Below are 19,218 nucleotides of genomic sequence, written 5' to 3'. Positions count from 1 at the left end.
CATTTCAAAGCTGAAGAGCCAGCACTGTCCGAAGACATCTCTGTGGTCATGTGGCCAGCATGACTAAATGCAAGGAACAGTTACCTTCTCACCAAAGGTGGTTCCTATTTTTCTACTTGCATTTTTCCATTCTTTTGAACTGCTAGGTTGGCAGAAGCTGGGAAAAGTAACGGGAACTCACTCTATTATGTGGTGCTAGAGATTCGAACCACTGAACTGCCAACCTTTCTGATCAACAAGCTCAGTGTCTTAGCCACTGAGCCACTGCATCCCTTTTTATTGTACTTATATATAAATATCACACCTGTATATCAGGGGTGGGTTCTGGCCAGCTTTACTGCCAGTTTGCTCAATTAAAATTGTTCTGCACATGCGCAGAACTAAAAAAAAAAAAAGATGGTGGTGACTGGGGAACCAGTTCTGGAGTGTGGCATGCCTGAGTCGCTGCCAGTTCCAGTGACCCAGGCCGCCATATCACTACCAAACCAGGCTGAATAGGTAGGGAACCACCTCTGCTGTACACCCTATCAGTTCACTGTTAGTATTTCTGATCAGTAACTTTTATGGCTTTCCTTCCCCCAGCAGTGATTCTCAGTCCAAACATTATTTGGATAATAATGCAGAATATATATAGAAATGTTATTACTTTGTTCTGTAAATGGAATTAAGCTTGTTTATATCTTTAAAACAGCTGTTACATTTAGTGAACATAAAATTCTGTCTTTTCAGGGGGGAACTGTCAAAGTCTTTGCTTTCTGATTCCTCAACTAGTCAGCAATATAATTGGAAGAGTTATATTCATCCATACGGTCTGTCAAATATATGTCAGCTTTGTCAATATTTATACACAAGACTGCATTTCTACCAACTGCACGTCTCTTAAAAATAACTGTGATTCAACTGTAAAATATATGCAAAATGTAATGTAGCTGTTTGCAAATCCAAAATGCAAATGGGGGAGAGATCATGAAACACATACAAAGTTATCAACTAAAGGGGTAACTGCTAATCTTCATAGACTTGCCTTGATTAAAATGTCATGAATTAGCTATAAACTCAAAACTTCCACCTGTTGATCTGACAATAGAATTGAATATTACTACCCCAGAATATTATATACCAAGTAAGGCTACATGGATTAATAAATCTATCTACCCAAAAACACATCTGCACTCTTTGTATCCAGCTGATATCCTGTGAAGAGATCACCTTTGACAGAAGATCCAATAATTGAATAGATAGAACTTCTTTGATTCCTGCCACTAGAGGGCAACACTTCTGCCCACAATGACAGTATCAATAAAACTGTTCTATCATGTTTCTCCAAAAATAAGACAGGGTCTTATTTTCTTTTGACCCCCAAAATAAGCGCTTGGCCTTATTTTGGGGGAGATCTTATTATTTTTGAGGTGCAGGAGGCAGTAAGTGTAGTCACCTCATGGCTGCTGCTGTGTTGCAATATTTTCAGGGAGGGCTTATTTTCAGGGGGGCTTATTTTAGTCCATGTTCTCAAAAGCCCAATTGGGCTTATTATCCAGGGAGATCTTCTTTTTGGAGAAACAGGGTATAATGTATGGAACATAATTGTGTGTCCATTTTTAAAGGTGTTTTGTACTTAAGCATAAATGCTACATTTTCTGTAGCAACTCTGGAAACATGAAACACTAATCTTTGCTAATCTTACCAAAATTATATTGTCCAAACACAGTTCTTGACCAGTGATAAACATTTATTCCATTTTTATATTAGGAAAGACTTTTACCTTGTTGTCAATGGTAGCGCCACTTTTCTTTCTGTTTCTTAAAAGACCTTTTTGACAATTTTCACTATACGACGAGTCTCCTGTCCTAGAAGAAATAATATGTACATTTGTTTTTAAAATGACTTGGGCCTAATGGCGAACTTATTTCCAGTGATTATCTCACTGATACCAAGTGCTGATATGGTCAAGATAGGTACAAAATTGCATCATGATCAACACAACATGTTCTCACATGATCTGAGTAAATTGGCTTCAGATGCTAGCATTAGTAAGATTGTGCTGATGTAAGTAAGTTGACCTTTATAGACATATGCAGAAACTATTGCGTAGGCAAAAGGGGCTGAAGGATTTGTTAAAGTCCAAGATAACATTTGGTGGTGGATCAGGAAAACACCTCTCTAATTCAGTGAAGTATAAGAAAGAGGAGAAACTATATCAGTGATGGCGAACCTTTTATGGCTGTTGTGCCAAAAGTGGGGGGGGAGCATGGGGCCGGGGAGTTGTGTGCCAGCGTGCCACATCCATAATGCTATGTGTGTGACACCCCCCTTGCTTTTGCCACAATTTTTTCACCTGCCCAGGCTCCAGAGGCTTTCTAGGAGTCTGGGAAGGGTAAAAGCAGCTTCCCCTGCCTCCCCCCGGACACCCTCCGAAAGCCTCAGGAGCTTCCCTAAAGCTTCCAGAGGGTGAAAAACAGACCTACAGGGAACCTGTAAGTTCCCGGATGGTGACTTCTGGTTTGTCCGTAGAGCTGATTTTCAATCTCCGGAGCCTTCAGGAGGCTGAAGGCTCCGGAATGCAAAAACAGACCTACAGACAAACCGGAAGTCACCTACAATTTGCTCATAGTGGTGGGTTTTGCCCCCCACAGCTTTCAGGGAAGCCTCCTGGAAGGCTCCGGAGGTCGAAAATCAGCCCTACAGACAAACCAGAAGTCACCATTTCCGAACTTCCCGGTTCTCATTAGATCCGTTTTTTGCCCTCTGAAGGCTCCAGAGGGCAAAAACCGTCCCTACGAGCAAACCAGAAGTCGGTTCCTGAATTTCTGGTTTGCCCATAGGACCAGTTTTTCATATTCTGGAGGTTTCAGGGAAGTCTCGGAAGGCAAAAAACAGCCTCAAAAGAAGGCCGAAGTCAGCTGACCAGTGTGCACATGCACAGTGGCCAGCTGACAGGGCAATGCCTCGTGTACCATAGGTTTGCTATCATGGAACTATAGCATAACCAGACTTGCAAGATTATGTTTTTAGAGCCAATCCCAATAAAACTAGTAAAATACTTTTAACCTTCCTAAGGAGTTGATTCCTTGGTCTGGTCTACCAGATGGCTTCCAAGGTTTCGTAGCTTGTACTTTATAACCTGAGAAGGGAAACTGATTAATCCAAGATCACCTGCAAGGGTTGGGTCTTGGAGTCCTGTGCTTCATTGATTCTATTCCTGCCTGAGAGGAGAGAACTAATCAATGGGAGAGGGTGGCACAGTATTGCAGACTAACTGCCCACAGTCTGGAATTTGATCCTGAGGAGCCCAAGGTTGACTCAGCCTTTCATGCCTTCCAGATTGTTGGGGGCAATATGCTGACTCTGTAAACTGCTTAGAAAGGGCTGCAAAGTCTTATGGAGCTGTATATAAACCTAAGTGCTATTGCTATCATTATCTGATCATTATCTAAAGAACATACTGCAATGTTCTTTACAAGGGGTTGAAGCCTCCCTTGGAAGCTCCAATGGATACAAAATGCAGTAACCTATATGTTACCAAATTAAAGGCATGACTTTTATATAAGACCCATTTTATCATCCTTGTATTGGTGGACAATAAATTTTCTGGTTATGATTCAAACTGCTGGTATTGGTCTACAGAGAGCATGGGATTGAGGCATATTCGGAACTGCCTTCTCCAATAGAAATGTGGTTATTCCATCAAGAACTTTAATGTTTAAGATGAAGAGAGACAGGTAATTGAAATGGGTGTTTTTGTTCCAGCCATCAAATTATGAACTACCTCCTGCTGGAAATTAAGCTGTTAACCTCATTGTTGGCCTTCTGGAAGTTATATTATTTGGGGAAGGGGGATAACAGAAAGGAGCATTGTGCATTCAGCCTTGAGCTGCATAATAAAAATGGGAAACAACAGGATTTGACAATGGCTAAAATCAGGAAAGATGAAGAAAGAGACAGAGGGGCTAACTCTAGCTGCACAAAACCAAATATTAAGAACAAGTATATACAAAACCAGAATTGAGAAAACAGCAACAAACATCAAACACCAATTCTGCAAATAAGCTGAAGAAACAGTAGACCACCCAGATAGATGCTACAAGAAGTTCTGATAGACTGAATTTTCTCATAGAAACAATGGCATGAAAAAATAGTAACAATGGTACATTGGAAGATCTCAAGAAATATGGTTTGCCTGCAAACATCAACTGGAAGGAACACAAAATGATAGAAAATAAGTGATAAGTGTCTTAGATGTGATCCCAAAACGAGTGGAGCACCATTTGAACACCACTGGCATTGACAAAATCGTCATTGGTCAGCTACAAAAGCCAGCTTTACTTTTACATCTTGTGGTGATGCCTTTAACACCAAGAAACATTTAAAAATAAAAATGTCAAATCCAGTTTAAATATCTTGCTGATTATGCAACCAACTATAACAGGCAAATATTTTCTGGAGGGCTTTGAGAATAAATTGTCACCACCTGCACATATTTATATTATGATATATTTGCATTTAACTTGATTTTGGTTTTTTACCTTTCACATTTGTTTTATATGATCTATTGCAATAATTTTGAAAACAACAGTATGAGTATAAAAGCCTAATAATTAAATCCATAAGCAGTGTCCTTGATTGTCTCATGAAATATTTCATTATGCCAGGCGCTTTCATGAACGATCACATAGGTCCACATTGTCAGAAGCCAGGTTGATAGAAAACTGACCATTCTTTATGTTTTCTCCTTTGCAACTACTCTTACACAGTTCTTTGCCTACTTAGCATACTCACCCTCCACAATTGGTAGTTGTTCTGTAATCACCATCTGCAATCTTCTCTCCTGTGCAGGAGTTATATCCCATATTTGATTGAGTCACACCATCACGCTGATCACAATTTCTCTGTCAATAAAGAAGTATATTATTTGCTTGTGGACGAATGGAAGCCTTGAGAGACAAGATGAGATTATCTCTTTGAGACAGATGACCTTAGATGTATTTTGTTATTTTATTGATGGTGAAATTGCAATATTCAAAAGTTCAGAATTTTAAGCAGCAACACATGTATCCTCCAACTCTTTTATGTAAAATTCATTTTTTTATATAGACTTTGGAAAGTTAGTCCTTGAAACTTTTTAAAGTTATAGATTATGTGTTCTTGGCTCAGAATGTATCCATTTAATCATCCAGTCCTTAGTCTACAAGTTGCTTGAAATCTCACATGGACTGCCAGATAGCTGGATAAGAGTCCATAGGCCGGTGTTGGCGAATCTTTTTGGCACCGAGTGGTGAAACCAGAACGTGTGAGCAGGGAGTGCACCAGAAACAAGATGAGTAGCTGCCTGGTGCGCATGCGCAAGAGCGCCAGAAACTGGAAGACAGCTCCCCAGAGTGCATGCACCCGCCAGGAAGCTGCACTTCCAGTTTACGGCATACGCATGCACGTCAGTCATGGTTTCTAGTTTCTGGTGCACATGCACACATGAAGACCAGTTGGCTGGTGCATGTGCTGGAAATCAGAAGCTCAGATCCCAGTGTGCAAATGCACATCAGGGAGTTGCTCTTTTGATTTCCAGCAGTCCCGCACACCTGAAGACCAGCTAGCTAGGGTGCATGTGCATGTCAGAACCTGGAAGAGCAACGGGCGATACCTGGAGTGCCCAGAGAGATGGCTCTGCATGCCATTTCTGGCAAGCGTGCCATAGGTTCAACATCACGGCTGTAGGCGGTTGTTCCCAGCTGGGCCATTCCCACCATAGTCATCAACAACCATGGAAAGAGATCATTAATATGTTTGAAATGTTTTAATTTTGACTATGACTCACCAGTTTTAAATTTATTAAAGTAATCAACTAATAGAGTGGGTAGCCAATGTATGTTGATTTTACATATGCAAGTACCTGTTTTTCATAACCAGTATTTATAAGTATATTCTAAATAGGGGTAGAAACTTCTGGGTGGTACAAATATATCATATTAATGTTGCAGTTGTGATGAAATCCTTGAGAAATGCCTAGACTCTAGAGCAATCTACAGTCTTAGGAAAGAGCTTGGTGAGAAACAAAAACAAAGAATAAAGTCAAAAAAGGGGAAGAATAAGCAAAAAAAGAAAATAAAAATGGATGAGGTTCTCATCCTAATATAGTTAATGGAATGAGATGTTGAATATAAAGATTACTAGATCACAATCAAATCTACCAAAATTACTGAACCATGTGGGTAGGAGGCCACATTCTAAACTGATTCTAAATGTCGTCTGCTTTAACATTTTAATACAGGTTACCTGTCTAAATTGACAATATGATTTATATAAGGCTTATTGTGGAAGGAAGGAGCAAGGCTCCTTAAAAAACAAAGTCATCAGAAAGAAAGCAATAATTTGTTGACATGCAACATTGCATCCTGAAATGAAAATTATTCTGCCTATGAACTATTGAATGCCCTATGATTTAAGTATTTCAAAATACATAGGTATGACATTTGGAAAGAAGACTTATAGTACCTCTGAAAAGGCATAATAGAGTTGGAGTAGTAAAAAAAATAACAAAAATGATTTAGTATTGGAAGTAACTGATATATTAGGCAAAAATATCAAGTTTGGGAGTTCACTAGTTTAAAAAAAACAAGTTGAAGGAAATGTAATAACATTCCACTAAATTATGCACAATATGAAGAAATTTGTTTGTTGTCCTCTTCTTTGTCTGTTATGAAGGAGCTCCTGTTAGATTTGTCCACAAAAAGATCCAGCAGGAGCTCCTCCATATCAGACAAAGAAGACAAACAGAACAATGTTGTCATTCCATATCTTGCAGGAATATCTGAAAAGCTTGGGAGGATACTCACCCTATACAATATATGTTCACAATTTAAACCAGGAACACATTAAGGCAGAAGCTTATCCACCCCAAGGACGAAACACCTGGGCACAAACTGAACAATGTTGTATGGCCAATGCAATGCAGTGAGACATGTGCAGACTTGTATATTGGGGAAACAAAACAACTACTTCACAAACACATGGCACAGCCCAAATAGGAGACAAACTCATCAGGACAGGATTCAGCAGTCCATCTGCATCTGAAAGACCAGAGTCACTCTTCTGAAGACAGCAAAGTTGACATTCTGGACGGAAAGCAATACAACACCACCTATCTCCTGCTTACAGTGGAGCCCTTTCAGCATCCCAAGAAGGTTCCACATCCATTTGTACTCTGATTCAGGTGACTCTGAGGATACAGATAAACCCTCAAATGGACTCAATGACTCTCAGAATGCTAAAAACCAGGCAACTGTAAAGAATATAAATCCTTCCATTCCTCACCAGTCAGTTAGAACTGAAGCAGTTTTTAGGGAAACAAGTGAAATGTTTTCAAAGGAAAAGCCAAGGAAGTCCAGTTGCCTTTTGAAAAAAAAGCTTCTTTGAGATTATCTGGAGTCAAATGTGATTCAGAGTATGCCATCTCACCAACTGCTTCTTACACCAAGCACATATGTTCCTAGAACTGTTGGCTCTCTGATGGTAATCCTCCTTCACTTTTAAAGTACCTATGGTCTAATATAATTTCACCTAATGAAATTACATTATTGCAAATTCAGATCAGAGAAATAAAGTACTTTGTTACCTAGTACACATGGCATAAATCGCTGAAATGGCTAGTACAGCAATGGTGAATCTATGACATAAGTTGTCAAAGGTGATATGCCTGCCCACCAACACTGGCAGCTTCTAATCTTCAAAGCACATCCTTCCTCTCATGATTTTTGGGGGACTACATGGAGTGTATGGCATTCAGAGCCTCCAAATATCTCACACAAATAAGGCAATGCTTTTGCACAATTTTTGGAGGCTGCATAAGTGGCAGGAGAGCATTCCGGAACAAAGGCCTCAAGTTGATGTTTTTAAGAAGAGTCTAGACAGTCACTTATCTGAAATGTATAGGTTCTCCTGCTTCAGCAGGGGGTTAGGTTAGAAGACCTCAAAGGTCCTTTCCAGTTCATTCTATTCTATTCTAAAGAGTTCTATTCTAAAGGGTTGACTCAGCCTTCCATCCTTCCGAGGTGAGTAAAATGAGGACCCGGATTGTTGTTGGAGGCAATATGCTGACTCTGTAAACCGCTTAGAGAGGGCTGAAAGCCCTATGAAGCACTATATAAGTCTAACTGCTATTGCTATTGCTAGTTCCAGAACTGGCCTCAAGGATCTGTCAACAGAAAGAAAACAGCTCCCTGAAGATAAGTAGTGAATGGTGGATCCTGGAAAGTGGGGGTGGTGTCACACACTTGATTGGACTATACTTTTTTTAAAATAAATAAATGAATATGTAAAAAATTGTTTCTCTTCATTGAGGATGAAAGGGGGGGGTTGACATGCCAGCAGAGTCAAATTAGACATTTTCTGAAATTTTGACATGCCGACCCCAAAAGGTTCACCGTTACTGGGCTACTACAACATTTAGCCGTGGGTGCCACTTTAAAGAGCTTCAAAGGGAAACAAGTCCTGTTCATGTAGTCTGTGATCAAAGCTTGTTAGTCTTTATGCCTATCTTCAGTATCAAAAGCAGCATGATTGCTAGTTGCTGAGATAGATGAGAAAGAGATTGTTGTTTACTCATTCTCTGCTCCTTGCTTTTTGTGTGTGGCTAATCCCTAAGGGGAAAATGTGCAAGAGATATAATATGCAATTATTTTATACAACCAGAACTACCAGCAGAAACAAGAAGTGCAAAAGTTAAATTTTTCTTCCTTCTTTTCAAAAGAGAGGCACAATATTTGATTGATAGTGCTGTTTGATAGAGCTCTGATCTATTAATTTTCCAATCTATAAAGTTAGAAACTGAAACTGAGAATACCGCTGATAATTCTTATATACATCTAATAAATACACAAGAAAAATGTGTATTTAAGATACATGATGCATTAATAATAATCATATTTCCACAACTAATCCCTTATTTGATTTTTGGGCTTCCTCTAGAAATAATGGATGAAATGCACAAATTTGCCCTTGGATATCATTTGGAAGATATGCATTGCATTCTTATCTGAGCTTCTAATCATGATTATGTTAACTCAGTTTCCTGAGCTTGATAGGATTGTTTTACCAGCAAGTATGCATATGGATATCACCCGTAAAGTTAGATTTTATCAACTGATGGATGTAACAATGGATACACATTGATCAAAGGCAGGAGAAGCATCCACTTTGCTAATACAGGTAGTCCTCGACTTACGACCACAATTGAGGGAGTCAAAAAGAGGGCTGTGAAAATAACTACAGACCCCTCATATCCTGGACATAAATTTCAACTTCTATCCTCAAAACGACACTATTGAGCACTGCACACCAGAAGAACTAGGCACAAGAACAGTTTTTTCCTGAATGCCATCATTATGCCAAATAACTAATTCCCACAATGCTGTCATATTACTTAGACTGTATTACCATTATTTTCTTCCTTCCTAGTACCTATCTCTTCCCACTTATGACTATAACCATGTTGCTTGTATCTTTATAACTTATATTGTTTTATTTGTTTCCTAGTATAATTTGATTGTTTATTAGTATCCTATGACTATCACTAAGTGTTATATCTTTTATTCTTGATCAATGTATTCTATTTTATTTTTCTTTATATACACTGAGAGCTTATGCACCAAAGACAAATTCCTTGTGTGTCCAATCACGCGTGACCAATAAAGAATTCTATTCTATTCTATTCTATTCTATTCTATTCTACTCTATTCTACTCTACTCTATTCTATTCTAATTTTGCTTGTCAGAAGGTCACAAAAGGAGATCACATGACCTTGAGATACAGCAAAAGTCATAAGTATGAACCGGTTGCCAATCTTCTGAATTTTGATCACTTGATCATGGGAATGCTGCAAAGGTTGTAACTATGAAAAACAGTCATAAGTCATTTTTTTCAGTGCTGTTGTAACTTTGAATGGTCACTAACTGAACTGCTGGAAGTCTAGGACTACCTGTATAACTACCAACACTGCTCCAAAGAAAGAGTCATCGTAAATAATACATTTGTTTTAACTCTGTCATCTTCTTTCAACAATGAAGATCCTGTTCAATATCCTAGCATCATCAAGTTGCTCTCAGCCTGAGGCAAAAATAGTTTGTGTCAAAACTCAGCATAATAGGAATGACATACAAATACAGGATGCTGGAGCTATTATTTGAGACTTCATCTCCCAACATCTCATTACACCTCTTTGCAATTTCACACCCGAGCTCTGATGAACCTTCAGGTAAATCACAGGATGTATGTGTTGCTTAGTATCCACAACAGAGATGGTATTCATCAGGTTCTGACCAGTTCTGGAGAACCGATAGCAGAAATTTTGAGTAGTTCAGAGGTGGTAGATCCCACCTCTGACCCCATCCCCATCTATTCTCTGCCTCCTGAGTCCCAGCTGATCGGAAGGGAATGGGGATTTTGCAGTAACCTTCCCCTGGAGTGTATTCTTCCTTTGCTACACCCACCAAGCCACACGCACCAAGCCACACCCACCAAGCCACACCCACTGAACTGTTAGTAAAAAAAATTGAATCCCACCACTGATCAGCACAGCAAAAAGGAAAACTGGACAACTTCCATTATTAAATTTAATAGTGTAGGCAGATAAATAACTAGCAACATCCAGCACAAAATTCACAAAAATCTTCTCTGGCTGCCTGCTGGTCATCTTTACATCACAGGACCCTTTTTCCATAAACAGAATGGAATTTGTAAACCAAATACTTCCTTTTAAAAACTACATTTACTGCAGTTATCTCAAGATGACAATGAAAGGAGTTGAAAAACCAGCTTGTAGTTTAAATATTTCACCTCTCAGAAGCTGACTGTAAAGTTAATAGACAAAGAAACAAAAATCTCAATTGCTGCAGCAAATCTCTAAGACCAAAACAGATAAGAACCTTCTGCAAAAGTCTTGATCATTTGCAATAAATCTCCAGTAAAATTACATAATTTGCATCATTACAGGATAACATCAATTGCCTTTGAAGTTACTTGCCCCCCTTTGCATCCCCTTGGGTGACCAGGCTTATTTCTGTATTTGATAAAGACATTTAAGAAAACTACTTTGAAGTAACGAAATTCAAATTCATTTTTATTTTTCACACTATTGGAGCTAGGATTCCATAGAGACGAAGATAATTTAATTCTCCCTCCCAAAGAGTTTGTTATTACCAGCTTTTCCCACTTGGTGGCTACCAGCTATGCAGCATTGTCAGAAAATTCTGGAAATTTTGATTCCAACATCTTGGGGAGCTACTCTGTTGTGGATGTTGAACATAAGAATTCATTATTTTATACCAACATAATTAAGAACTGGAATTGAGCAACAGTCATTATGTCTGGATTTGTATGTCATTTGACTGGCTCTCATGTTCAGACAAATTATTTGGTCATAATTTTGACACATTTACTTCTTATATTTCTGGGAATTGCCAGGACTTCTGTTTAATACTAGCAAGATAAATCTCCAGTATTACTGCTACCTGTTCTCATTAAATTGGAAGAAATAGAATTTGCTATAGAATGCCTTGAAAAAGAGAATGTTGGTAAAATTCTGACGTGAATTCTGTCCTTCTTTCACTTTTCTTTGCAATTTCTGCGATTCTCCATCTTTTAATTACATGTCAAGAGAAGTCAGATTCTGCCCTGCAAGACTCACACAGAAGAATAGGAAGTGTCCATTCCAGAGGTGGTATTCAGCAGGTTCTGACCAATTCTGGAGAACCGGTAAATACCACCTCTGACTGGCCCCGCCCCCATCTACTCTCTGCCTCCCGAGTCCCAGCTGATTGGAAGGGAATGGGGATTTTGCAATATCCTTCCCCCAGGAGTGAGGAGGGAATGGAAATTTTACAGTATCCTTCCCCTAACATGCCCACAGAACTGGTAGTAAAAAAAATTGAATCCCACCACTGGTCTGTTCGTCTATTTCCAGATGTAACTATATTTTTTATTTTAAAATAAATAAAACTATATCTTAAGGTAAAGATAAAGGTTCCCCTGCACATGTGTGCTAGTTGTTTCTAGCTCTAGGGGCGGTGCTGATCTCCATTCCTAAGCCGAAGAGCTAGTGCTGTCCAGTGACGTCTCTGTGGTCATGTGACTAAACGCCGAAGGTACATGGAACGCTGTTACCTTCCCACCAAAGTTTTTCTACTTGCCTTTTTGTGTGCTTTTGAACTGCTAGGTTGGCAGAAGCTGGGACAAGTAACGGGAGCTCACTCCACTACATAAAGCTAGGGATTCGAACTGCTGAACTGTCAACCTTCTGATCAACAAGCTCAGCGCCTTAGCCACTGAGCCACCATGTCCCTTACTTTATCTTACATACCATCTATTTTCTCTTCCCATATGTGAGTCTTCACCATATTATATTTCTATTTCTTGCAACTGAATTCTGAATTTTCTTTGTTATGATATCTCCCAGCATATCATAATGTATACATACTTTGGTTGGTCTTCTAAAATAATTTGAATACTACTACCTGCCCCATGATCCCAGACTACCAATCCTGCACCGCTGCAAAAGACAATTTTTGATATGATGCTTCTGTTTTCCTTTGAAAATATGGAGCCTTCTTAATCAGAAAAGACTTTTGAGGCTATGATTGTTATGATGTAATATTTGTGCTGCCATAGCATCACAAATGCTATGAACAAACAAATCATTGGAAGCAAAACAAAATGAGAAAAAGAAACTGTTTTAACAGTTGTGGAGGTAATGGCCAGGTAGAAGTGTGAGTAACATTTCCCCTCACCTCATTTAGGTTTCCTTGCGTATAATCCCCTTGAGTAGCTCTATTCCCATTTGAATATGGGCTTGGTTGTACTTTTCCAGTTCCACTAAAAAGCTTGCCTTGTCTTGCTTCTTTTTTGCTAGAAGACACAGAGCATAGAAGAACAGGAATTGGTTTTCATAGTCCCAATGCTTGTTAGAACTCAAAATGTTTAGTAGAAGAGCAGGATAAAAACCAGTGACATGCGGTGAGGTTTGTGGCTGGTGAGGCACTGACACAAATTTTTTTAGACTTGTGGACTTCAACTCCCAGAACTCCACAGCAGGCATGCTCAGTTTTGATTTAAAGCAACAGCATTTTTTTCCTTTGCAAAAGAAGTTTCCTTCTTTCTTTTTCTTTTTCTTCTCCCTTCCCCTCCTTCCTCCCTCTCTCCTTCCCTCCTCCCCCTCTCAAACACACACACACACACACACAGAAGTTGGATTGGACTATCTCTCCTACCCCCTTCTCTCTCACACTCACTCTCTCTCAAACACACACACACACACACACACACAAAGTTGGATTGGAGGGAGAGCACCAGTGGGGAAACCACAGGAGGAGGCAGGAAGCCAGTCAAAGAGCCATACTGGAGCACACATACTTTCCCCCAGCCCCGGAAGGATCCAGCCCAGCTTCACTGATTACAGGTTTGAAAAGGCAACATGGCTCTGCCTGCAATCAAACTACCCTTGGGGAGGGAGAGCACAAGTGAGCCAGGGTCCTTCCCTCCAGCCTTTGCCCAAAGACTTGCACCAGGAGAATGAAGTTTGAATTCCTCCCCCTCCCTCCATTCCACACAGCTGTTTCAGAGAGGATTTCAATTCTGCTCTTGCCTCGGGTCCTCTGAAGACGCCCCACCCAAACGAGCGCCCTCTACTATGGGGAAGGAGAATGGCGTGCCTCACCTACGTCAGGAATTTTTAGGCTTTTAACCCTTACTTAACTCTTGCTCGAGTAATCATAAAATGCCTAAAGTCAGACTAGATGAGGCACACCGTTCTCCTGCCTCATAGTAGAGGGTGCTTTTTTAGAGGTTTTTTTAAACAGTTAAGCAGAGTCATCCATGGTGAGGCAGCAAATAGTTCAGCCTGACCTCAGCTCTCGCCTTTTTCCTTTTACATTTTTTTTTCTTTTCATGATGGGAGTGGTGAGGCTGTGCCTCTCCTACCTCACCTGACTGCACGTCACTGATAAAAAACACACCAAAGCAATATACAAAAATGGAAACAAAAAGAAAGGCAAGACCACACCTATACCCAAAAGTTGATGTGAACAAATGCTAATGAAAACACAATTGGGACATTTGCTTGTAACTTAATTGTAGGGTTGTTTTTTTTTCAGGATTGTGGCTTGGCTTGCTGAAGCAGTTTAGCAGAACAAAGAATGAGCTAAATGGAATAAATCTAGGGTTTGTTTGGTTTAAAAAAAAATCTATTGTTGAGATCCTATCTCAGCTGAGAAAGTGACTGGATGACTTGAGTCAAGCCACAATATCCCAACCTATCTCAAGTATTTGTTATGTTGGATAAGAAGAGGCAGAGAAAAGTTAACGTCTTATGGAATGGGTAGAGTTAAGATTCAGTAAGGAAGGGGAATTTCACAGAGAGGATCATAGTAAGAAGGTTCTGCCAGGTTATCCAGCTTGAACAGCCCATTAAAATCATTAATTCTTTGCAAACATTATTATTATTATTACTCTCCCCCAGAACACCACATATACTGATTAATAGGACTGCTTTGGAAAAGTCTCTAGGAATGTCATGGTCTGAGTTCTATTATCTGGCCAAAGTGGATCACTTCAGGCAGAGGTTTTTATAAGCAATGAATGGACATTGAAGTTAACGAATTAATGACTCTTGTCACAGTCCATCCTGGGACTATATGTGCCTGGAATGCAGCTTCTAATCATCTTTAGGCTGAAATCTAAAGGCAATAGCATTACTAAACTGCCATTCTTCACAGACTTGATTATATCATTTTTGGATGTACTCTTCTTCTATGTACAAACATCATTATTTAGTTAAAGCACTTACAATTGCTCTGCACACATGATGCACTTGTTGCTGTGAGTCTGGCCAGAATCATCACGTACCGGATCACTCTCACGTGTGCACATGAGTTCTCCGTTTGGGCCGATCAGTGACCGATATTCATAGCAATTATCAATCTTCTGGAAAGAAAGGATATCAAATGATTTGTACTGATTCTTAGAAACTACTATGCAAATGCATCACTGATGTGCTTTGTATATTGTAAGGTCAACCATGTCACCAATCACTGAGAACCTTCCTTGGGGTCATTAAAAGCATCATTTGGTGTTGTCTTGATATTGCGTCCAATTATCATTCTTTTGCGAGGGTATTCAGAGTGTGCCATTGCTCCAGTTAATAAAATTTATTTCAGCAAGCTTGAAATACAGTCCAATTTTCCCTAATCACAGCAGCAGGTAGACAATATCATGAGGATAATTCAGAGAATCTGCACCTCTGCTTCAATTGCTAATGAAAAGATAAGTGTTGCAAAATAAATGCAATAAGGCCCCCAGTATGATCTTCATGTGCCGTGACAAATCATTATATACTTGTTGTTTTAGGCAGAAGATAGAAATGAAAATACAGTGTAAATGTCATATATTTTTTCATGTTGAATATTAACAGATATTATAAATTATCAAACAAAGATGCAGATTTAAAAAAGGGATTGAATTTATTTAACCTAAACTTCCCCGGTAAACCCACATAGTACCTGCTATTAAGGAGAAGGATAATTCAGTCTGCGTGTAATTTAATGAATGAGATTTTTTATACCTTAAACAGGGCAAGCATATTTTTAATACCAGACAAATACAGGTAGTCCTCGACTTATGAGGACTGAGCCCAAAATTTCTGTTGTTAAGTGAGTCATTTGTTAAGTGAGTTTTGCCCTATTTTATGATCTTCCTTGCCACAATTGTTAAGTGAATCAGTGCAGTTGACAAATTAGCAACTTTGATTAACTTTGATTGCAAAAGGTGATTACCATGACCTTGGGGCACAGCAACAGTCATAAGTATGGACCTGTTGCCAAGCATCTGAATTTTGATCACATGATTATGGGGATGCTTCAAAGATCATAACTGAAAAAGTCGTGTCACTTTTTTCAGTGCCGTTGTAATTTTGAACGGTCGCTAACTGAATTACTGCAAATTGACGACTACCTGTACTGTATGTGTTAGTATGCTGTATATGCCTCCTGGTTGTTAGATTAAGACAATAAAACATTGGCTTGCAAGACAGTCAGCAGATTAGGGATCCTCGCCTTTAGAGAACATGTTTGGAGTAAACTGGCCTTTGATTGCACCTATTGATATTGGTCTATTGATATATTGGTCTGTTGGTCAAAATGTTCCCTGTCCCAAACTAACTGATGAGGGAACGCTAGATATAGAAGCTATTTCAGAGTAAAAAGAATTATCTTACAGACAGCCATAGAAGGTATGGAGTTCTCCTTAGAGAACTTCTAAAAAGGCTCTGGGTGAGAAAGATGAATGCATGAAAATAATTGCTCCTTAAAATGGGAACAAAATATGTGTTGTTTAGAAAAAGATATGGTAGTTGCAAATAATGTAATCAAAAAGAACAAGTAATTTCACATTATAATAGGCAGTGGAAATTCAGAGGCATTTTCATGAAAGGTGAAAGAAAATTTAAAGAAGGAACCTACAAGACAATTAAGAATGAGAGAGATGAAATAAATTGGAACTGAAGTATTTTAGAGATTGATATGGGGATGATATTGATGTCAAAGAATTTAATTAAAATGAACGCTATATATGTTAGTGTCCATGGGAAAAAAATGGATGAAAAGAAGATCAGAAAAATGTGAGAATGTTGACAAGTGATAAAGGGTTTGCATGAAGATGATATCTCTGATTGGGAGAATGCCCTTATTTTCCCTTGTACAAAGTGAAAAGTAGCAAGAGTGAATGCAAAAAAGATGTGTGGCAAAAGATTAATTAAAGGATACAAGAGGTGACACTGGGCAAAATTTGGGAAGTGAAATGGGCCTTTATGCATGGCAGGAAAAGCTCAAACCAGATGTTTCCTGCGCAACAACACAACGTGAACTAAGCATGGGCTGCATAGATAGAAAAGTATGGAGAAGTGTAATGATTGGTGTGGATGTAAGCCAGCTTTAGTTATGCTTCTTTTCATTTTATTTTTAATGGTTTTAATTTCTTTGGTTTATTATTTCTTATTTCTTTCCTGCACTCTTTCCCCCTGAAGTGGTATAGTCTTATTTATATATGGCAGTGTACTAAAAATCTTTGAATGTGTGCAAGGCACAGCAAACTCTTGATGGTGTTTAGCATGCTAGAATATGTCTGGGAGGTCTGGTGTGGTGTGGTGCAGAATGATAATGGTGATAGAGAAACTTGGGTAAAATGTGATCTCACCTCATTGTTTCCATATTGTTGCTGTCTCTGTTCAAGAGAATTCATCTTACCTCCATTTTTGCTGCACAAAAAAGTATAAAACATTTTTTTAACTTTTCAGCAGACAGTAATCCAATGTAATTGAAAACCAATCACATTATCATCTACTCACAACTGCTGTAGGCACATCATGCACTTATTGCTGTGTTGTTTGCCTGAAGTATCACGAACTGGGTTAAGCTCTCTGGTGCAGAAACCCCACCCTTTAATGAAATAAGGCCAATATTCACGGCAACTTTCATCCTACAATGGAGAAAAACAAAGCTTTTTTTTCTTTTCATAGTCTCAGTTGAAGATACTATTTATTACAAGTCACCAACTGTGTACTAAATGAGTTGTACTAAGGAACAATGCAGAATAATAATGCACAGGTCTGCAAAAAAAAATTTTCGAGAGCTGTTTTGGTTATTCCATGTAATCTTTATGTTTTTTGGTGCGCTGAATCCGAAAATGACGTCCATTTTGTCATAGGACATCACGTTTCCTGACAATTTAGGTAACTATGTTAAATAAGGCAATACCTCAAAATAAATGGAAATAGACATAAAATTAAAGTTTTATTACAATATTTTCATGAAAATCCTTTTTTGAACTGAAATGAGCTCACCTACACACACTAAACTCGATTCTTCTTCCTTGTGAGGCTCCTCTTGGTGCATTTACGCTTGTGAGTAGCATCTGGAATGTCTCTCTGAAGCATCCAACAGTAGTCTGCCATCATCGTAATGCTCCGTTTTCCCTGGTATCTCTTTTCCATCTCTTTAATGTCTTGGTGGAATCGTTCACCTTGTTCCTCACTCACAGCTCCCAAAATTTCAGAAAAGTAGTCAAGGTGGGACTGGAGGAAATGCACTTTCAAACTCATCAGGCAACCTAAAGCTTGAAATGCTTTCAGCATTCTTCCGACGATCTTTTTGTAGTGAGGATCTTTGTTAGTGCCTAAAAGTTTCTGTACGACTTCTTTAAATGCAATCCACCCTTCTTTTTGAGGATCTGTCATGGTATTGACAAACTCTTGATCAACTATAAGCCTTCTAATGTCTGATCCGACAAACACACCTTCCTTCAATTTTGCCTCTGACAGCCATGGAAACTTGATGACCAAGTATTTGAAGCATTCTCCATCTCTTGGAAGTGATTTTACAAATTGATTCATCAATCCCAATTTTATGTGGAGAGGTGGTAGAAGAACTTTATGAGAAGGTACCAAAGTTTCTCAGAGGTCATTTTTTTCACTGACTGTTAGCACCCTTGGATGCCAACTTTTCTTGGTCCAGTGATTCTGTCGGTCTCGACTGTCCCATAGACACAGAAAACAAGGGTATTTGGTATACCCAGCTGTGGCCCGAGCAGCATGCACAAGACCTTCAAGTCCCCACACACTTGCCAACTATGGTCTTCATATTTAAGTTTATGTAGAACCAATTCCAAGTTCTCCTAGGTTTCCTTCAAGTGTACAGAATGATCTACAGGTATGGAAACGTAAAAACCATTGTGGAGTAAAACTGCTTTGAGACTTCTTTTTGAAGAATCTATAAAAAGACGCCATTGCTCTGAATCATGTTGGATTTTAAATTGACCCATCAGACCTTCGACATCGATGCAATAAACCAACCAACTTATAAACCAACTTGTCCTCCTGGGCGAAGTAAGGAACAAACTCCTTTTCACGATATCTGAACCATGAAGATGGCATTCCTGGCAACAATAAATTCCTGCTTTTCAGCCTTGATCCAAGATTCAAGTCTCTTACCAAATCATTCATCTCCTCCTGAGAAAACAATTTTGGTCTTGTATCATCTTCAAAGTCAGAACTTGATTCATCATCTGGTTCAGGTATGACTTCACCTTCATCGGAGCTAGGTATCTCTTCCAGAGGGCTTGGGTACTGGTATATCTGTGCCATTGGGGATGGGACAAATTGCTGAGTGAAGATTGGGGTATGAAAT

The 19,218-nt window shown here is 39.0% G+C and overlaps 1 protein-coding gene across 1 annotated transcript in view; it reads right to left on the bottom strand.

The window, feature by feature from the left end:
- Positions 1-19,218, bottom strand: part of SPINK5 (serine peptidase inhibitor Kazal type 5) — a 41,737-nt gene that overhangs the window by 6,233 nt on the left and 16,286 nt on the right. Inside the window, exons 5-10 of the mRNA XM_087707820.1 lie at positions 17,382-17,512; positions 17,231-17,291; positions 14,829-14,965; positions 12,775-12,892; positions 4,777-4,886; positions 1,763-1,847 (exon numbers count right to left, since the gene is read on the bottom strand). Of these exons, the coding sequence (XP_087563946.1) occupies positions 1,763-1,847; positions 4,777-4,886; positions 12,775-12,892; positions 14,829-14,965; positions 17,231-17,291; positions 17,382-17,512 (642 nt within the window). The remainder of the gene's footprint in view (positions 1-1,762; positions 1,848-4,776; positions 4,887-12,774; positions 12,893-14,828; positions 14,966-17,230; positions 17,292-17,381; positions 17,513-19,218) is intronic.

Source organism: Thamnophis sirtalis, unplaced genomic scaffold (genome assembly GCF_051295495.1).
Source record: "Thamnophis sirtalis isolate CommonGarterSnake01/CBP01778 unplaced genomic scaffold, rThaSir2_p1.2 scaffold_3, whole genome shotgun sequence".
Taxonomy (NCBI): Eukaryota; Metazoa; Chordata; class Lepidosauria; order Squamata; family Natricidae; genus Thamnophis; species Thamnophis sirtalis.
Note: the sequence above shows the minus strand (reverse complement) of the source record. Positions and strands in the feature narration are given on the sequence as shown.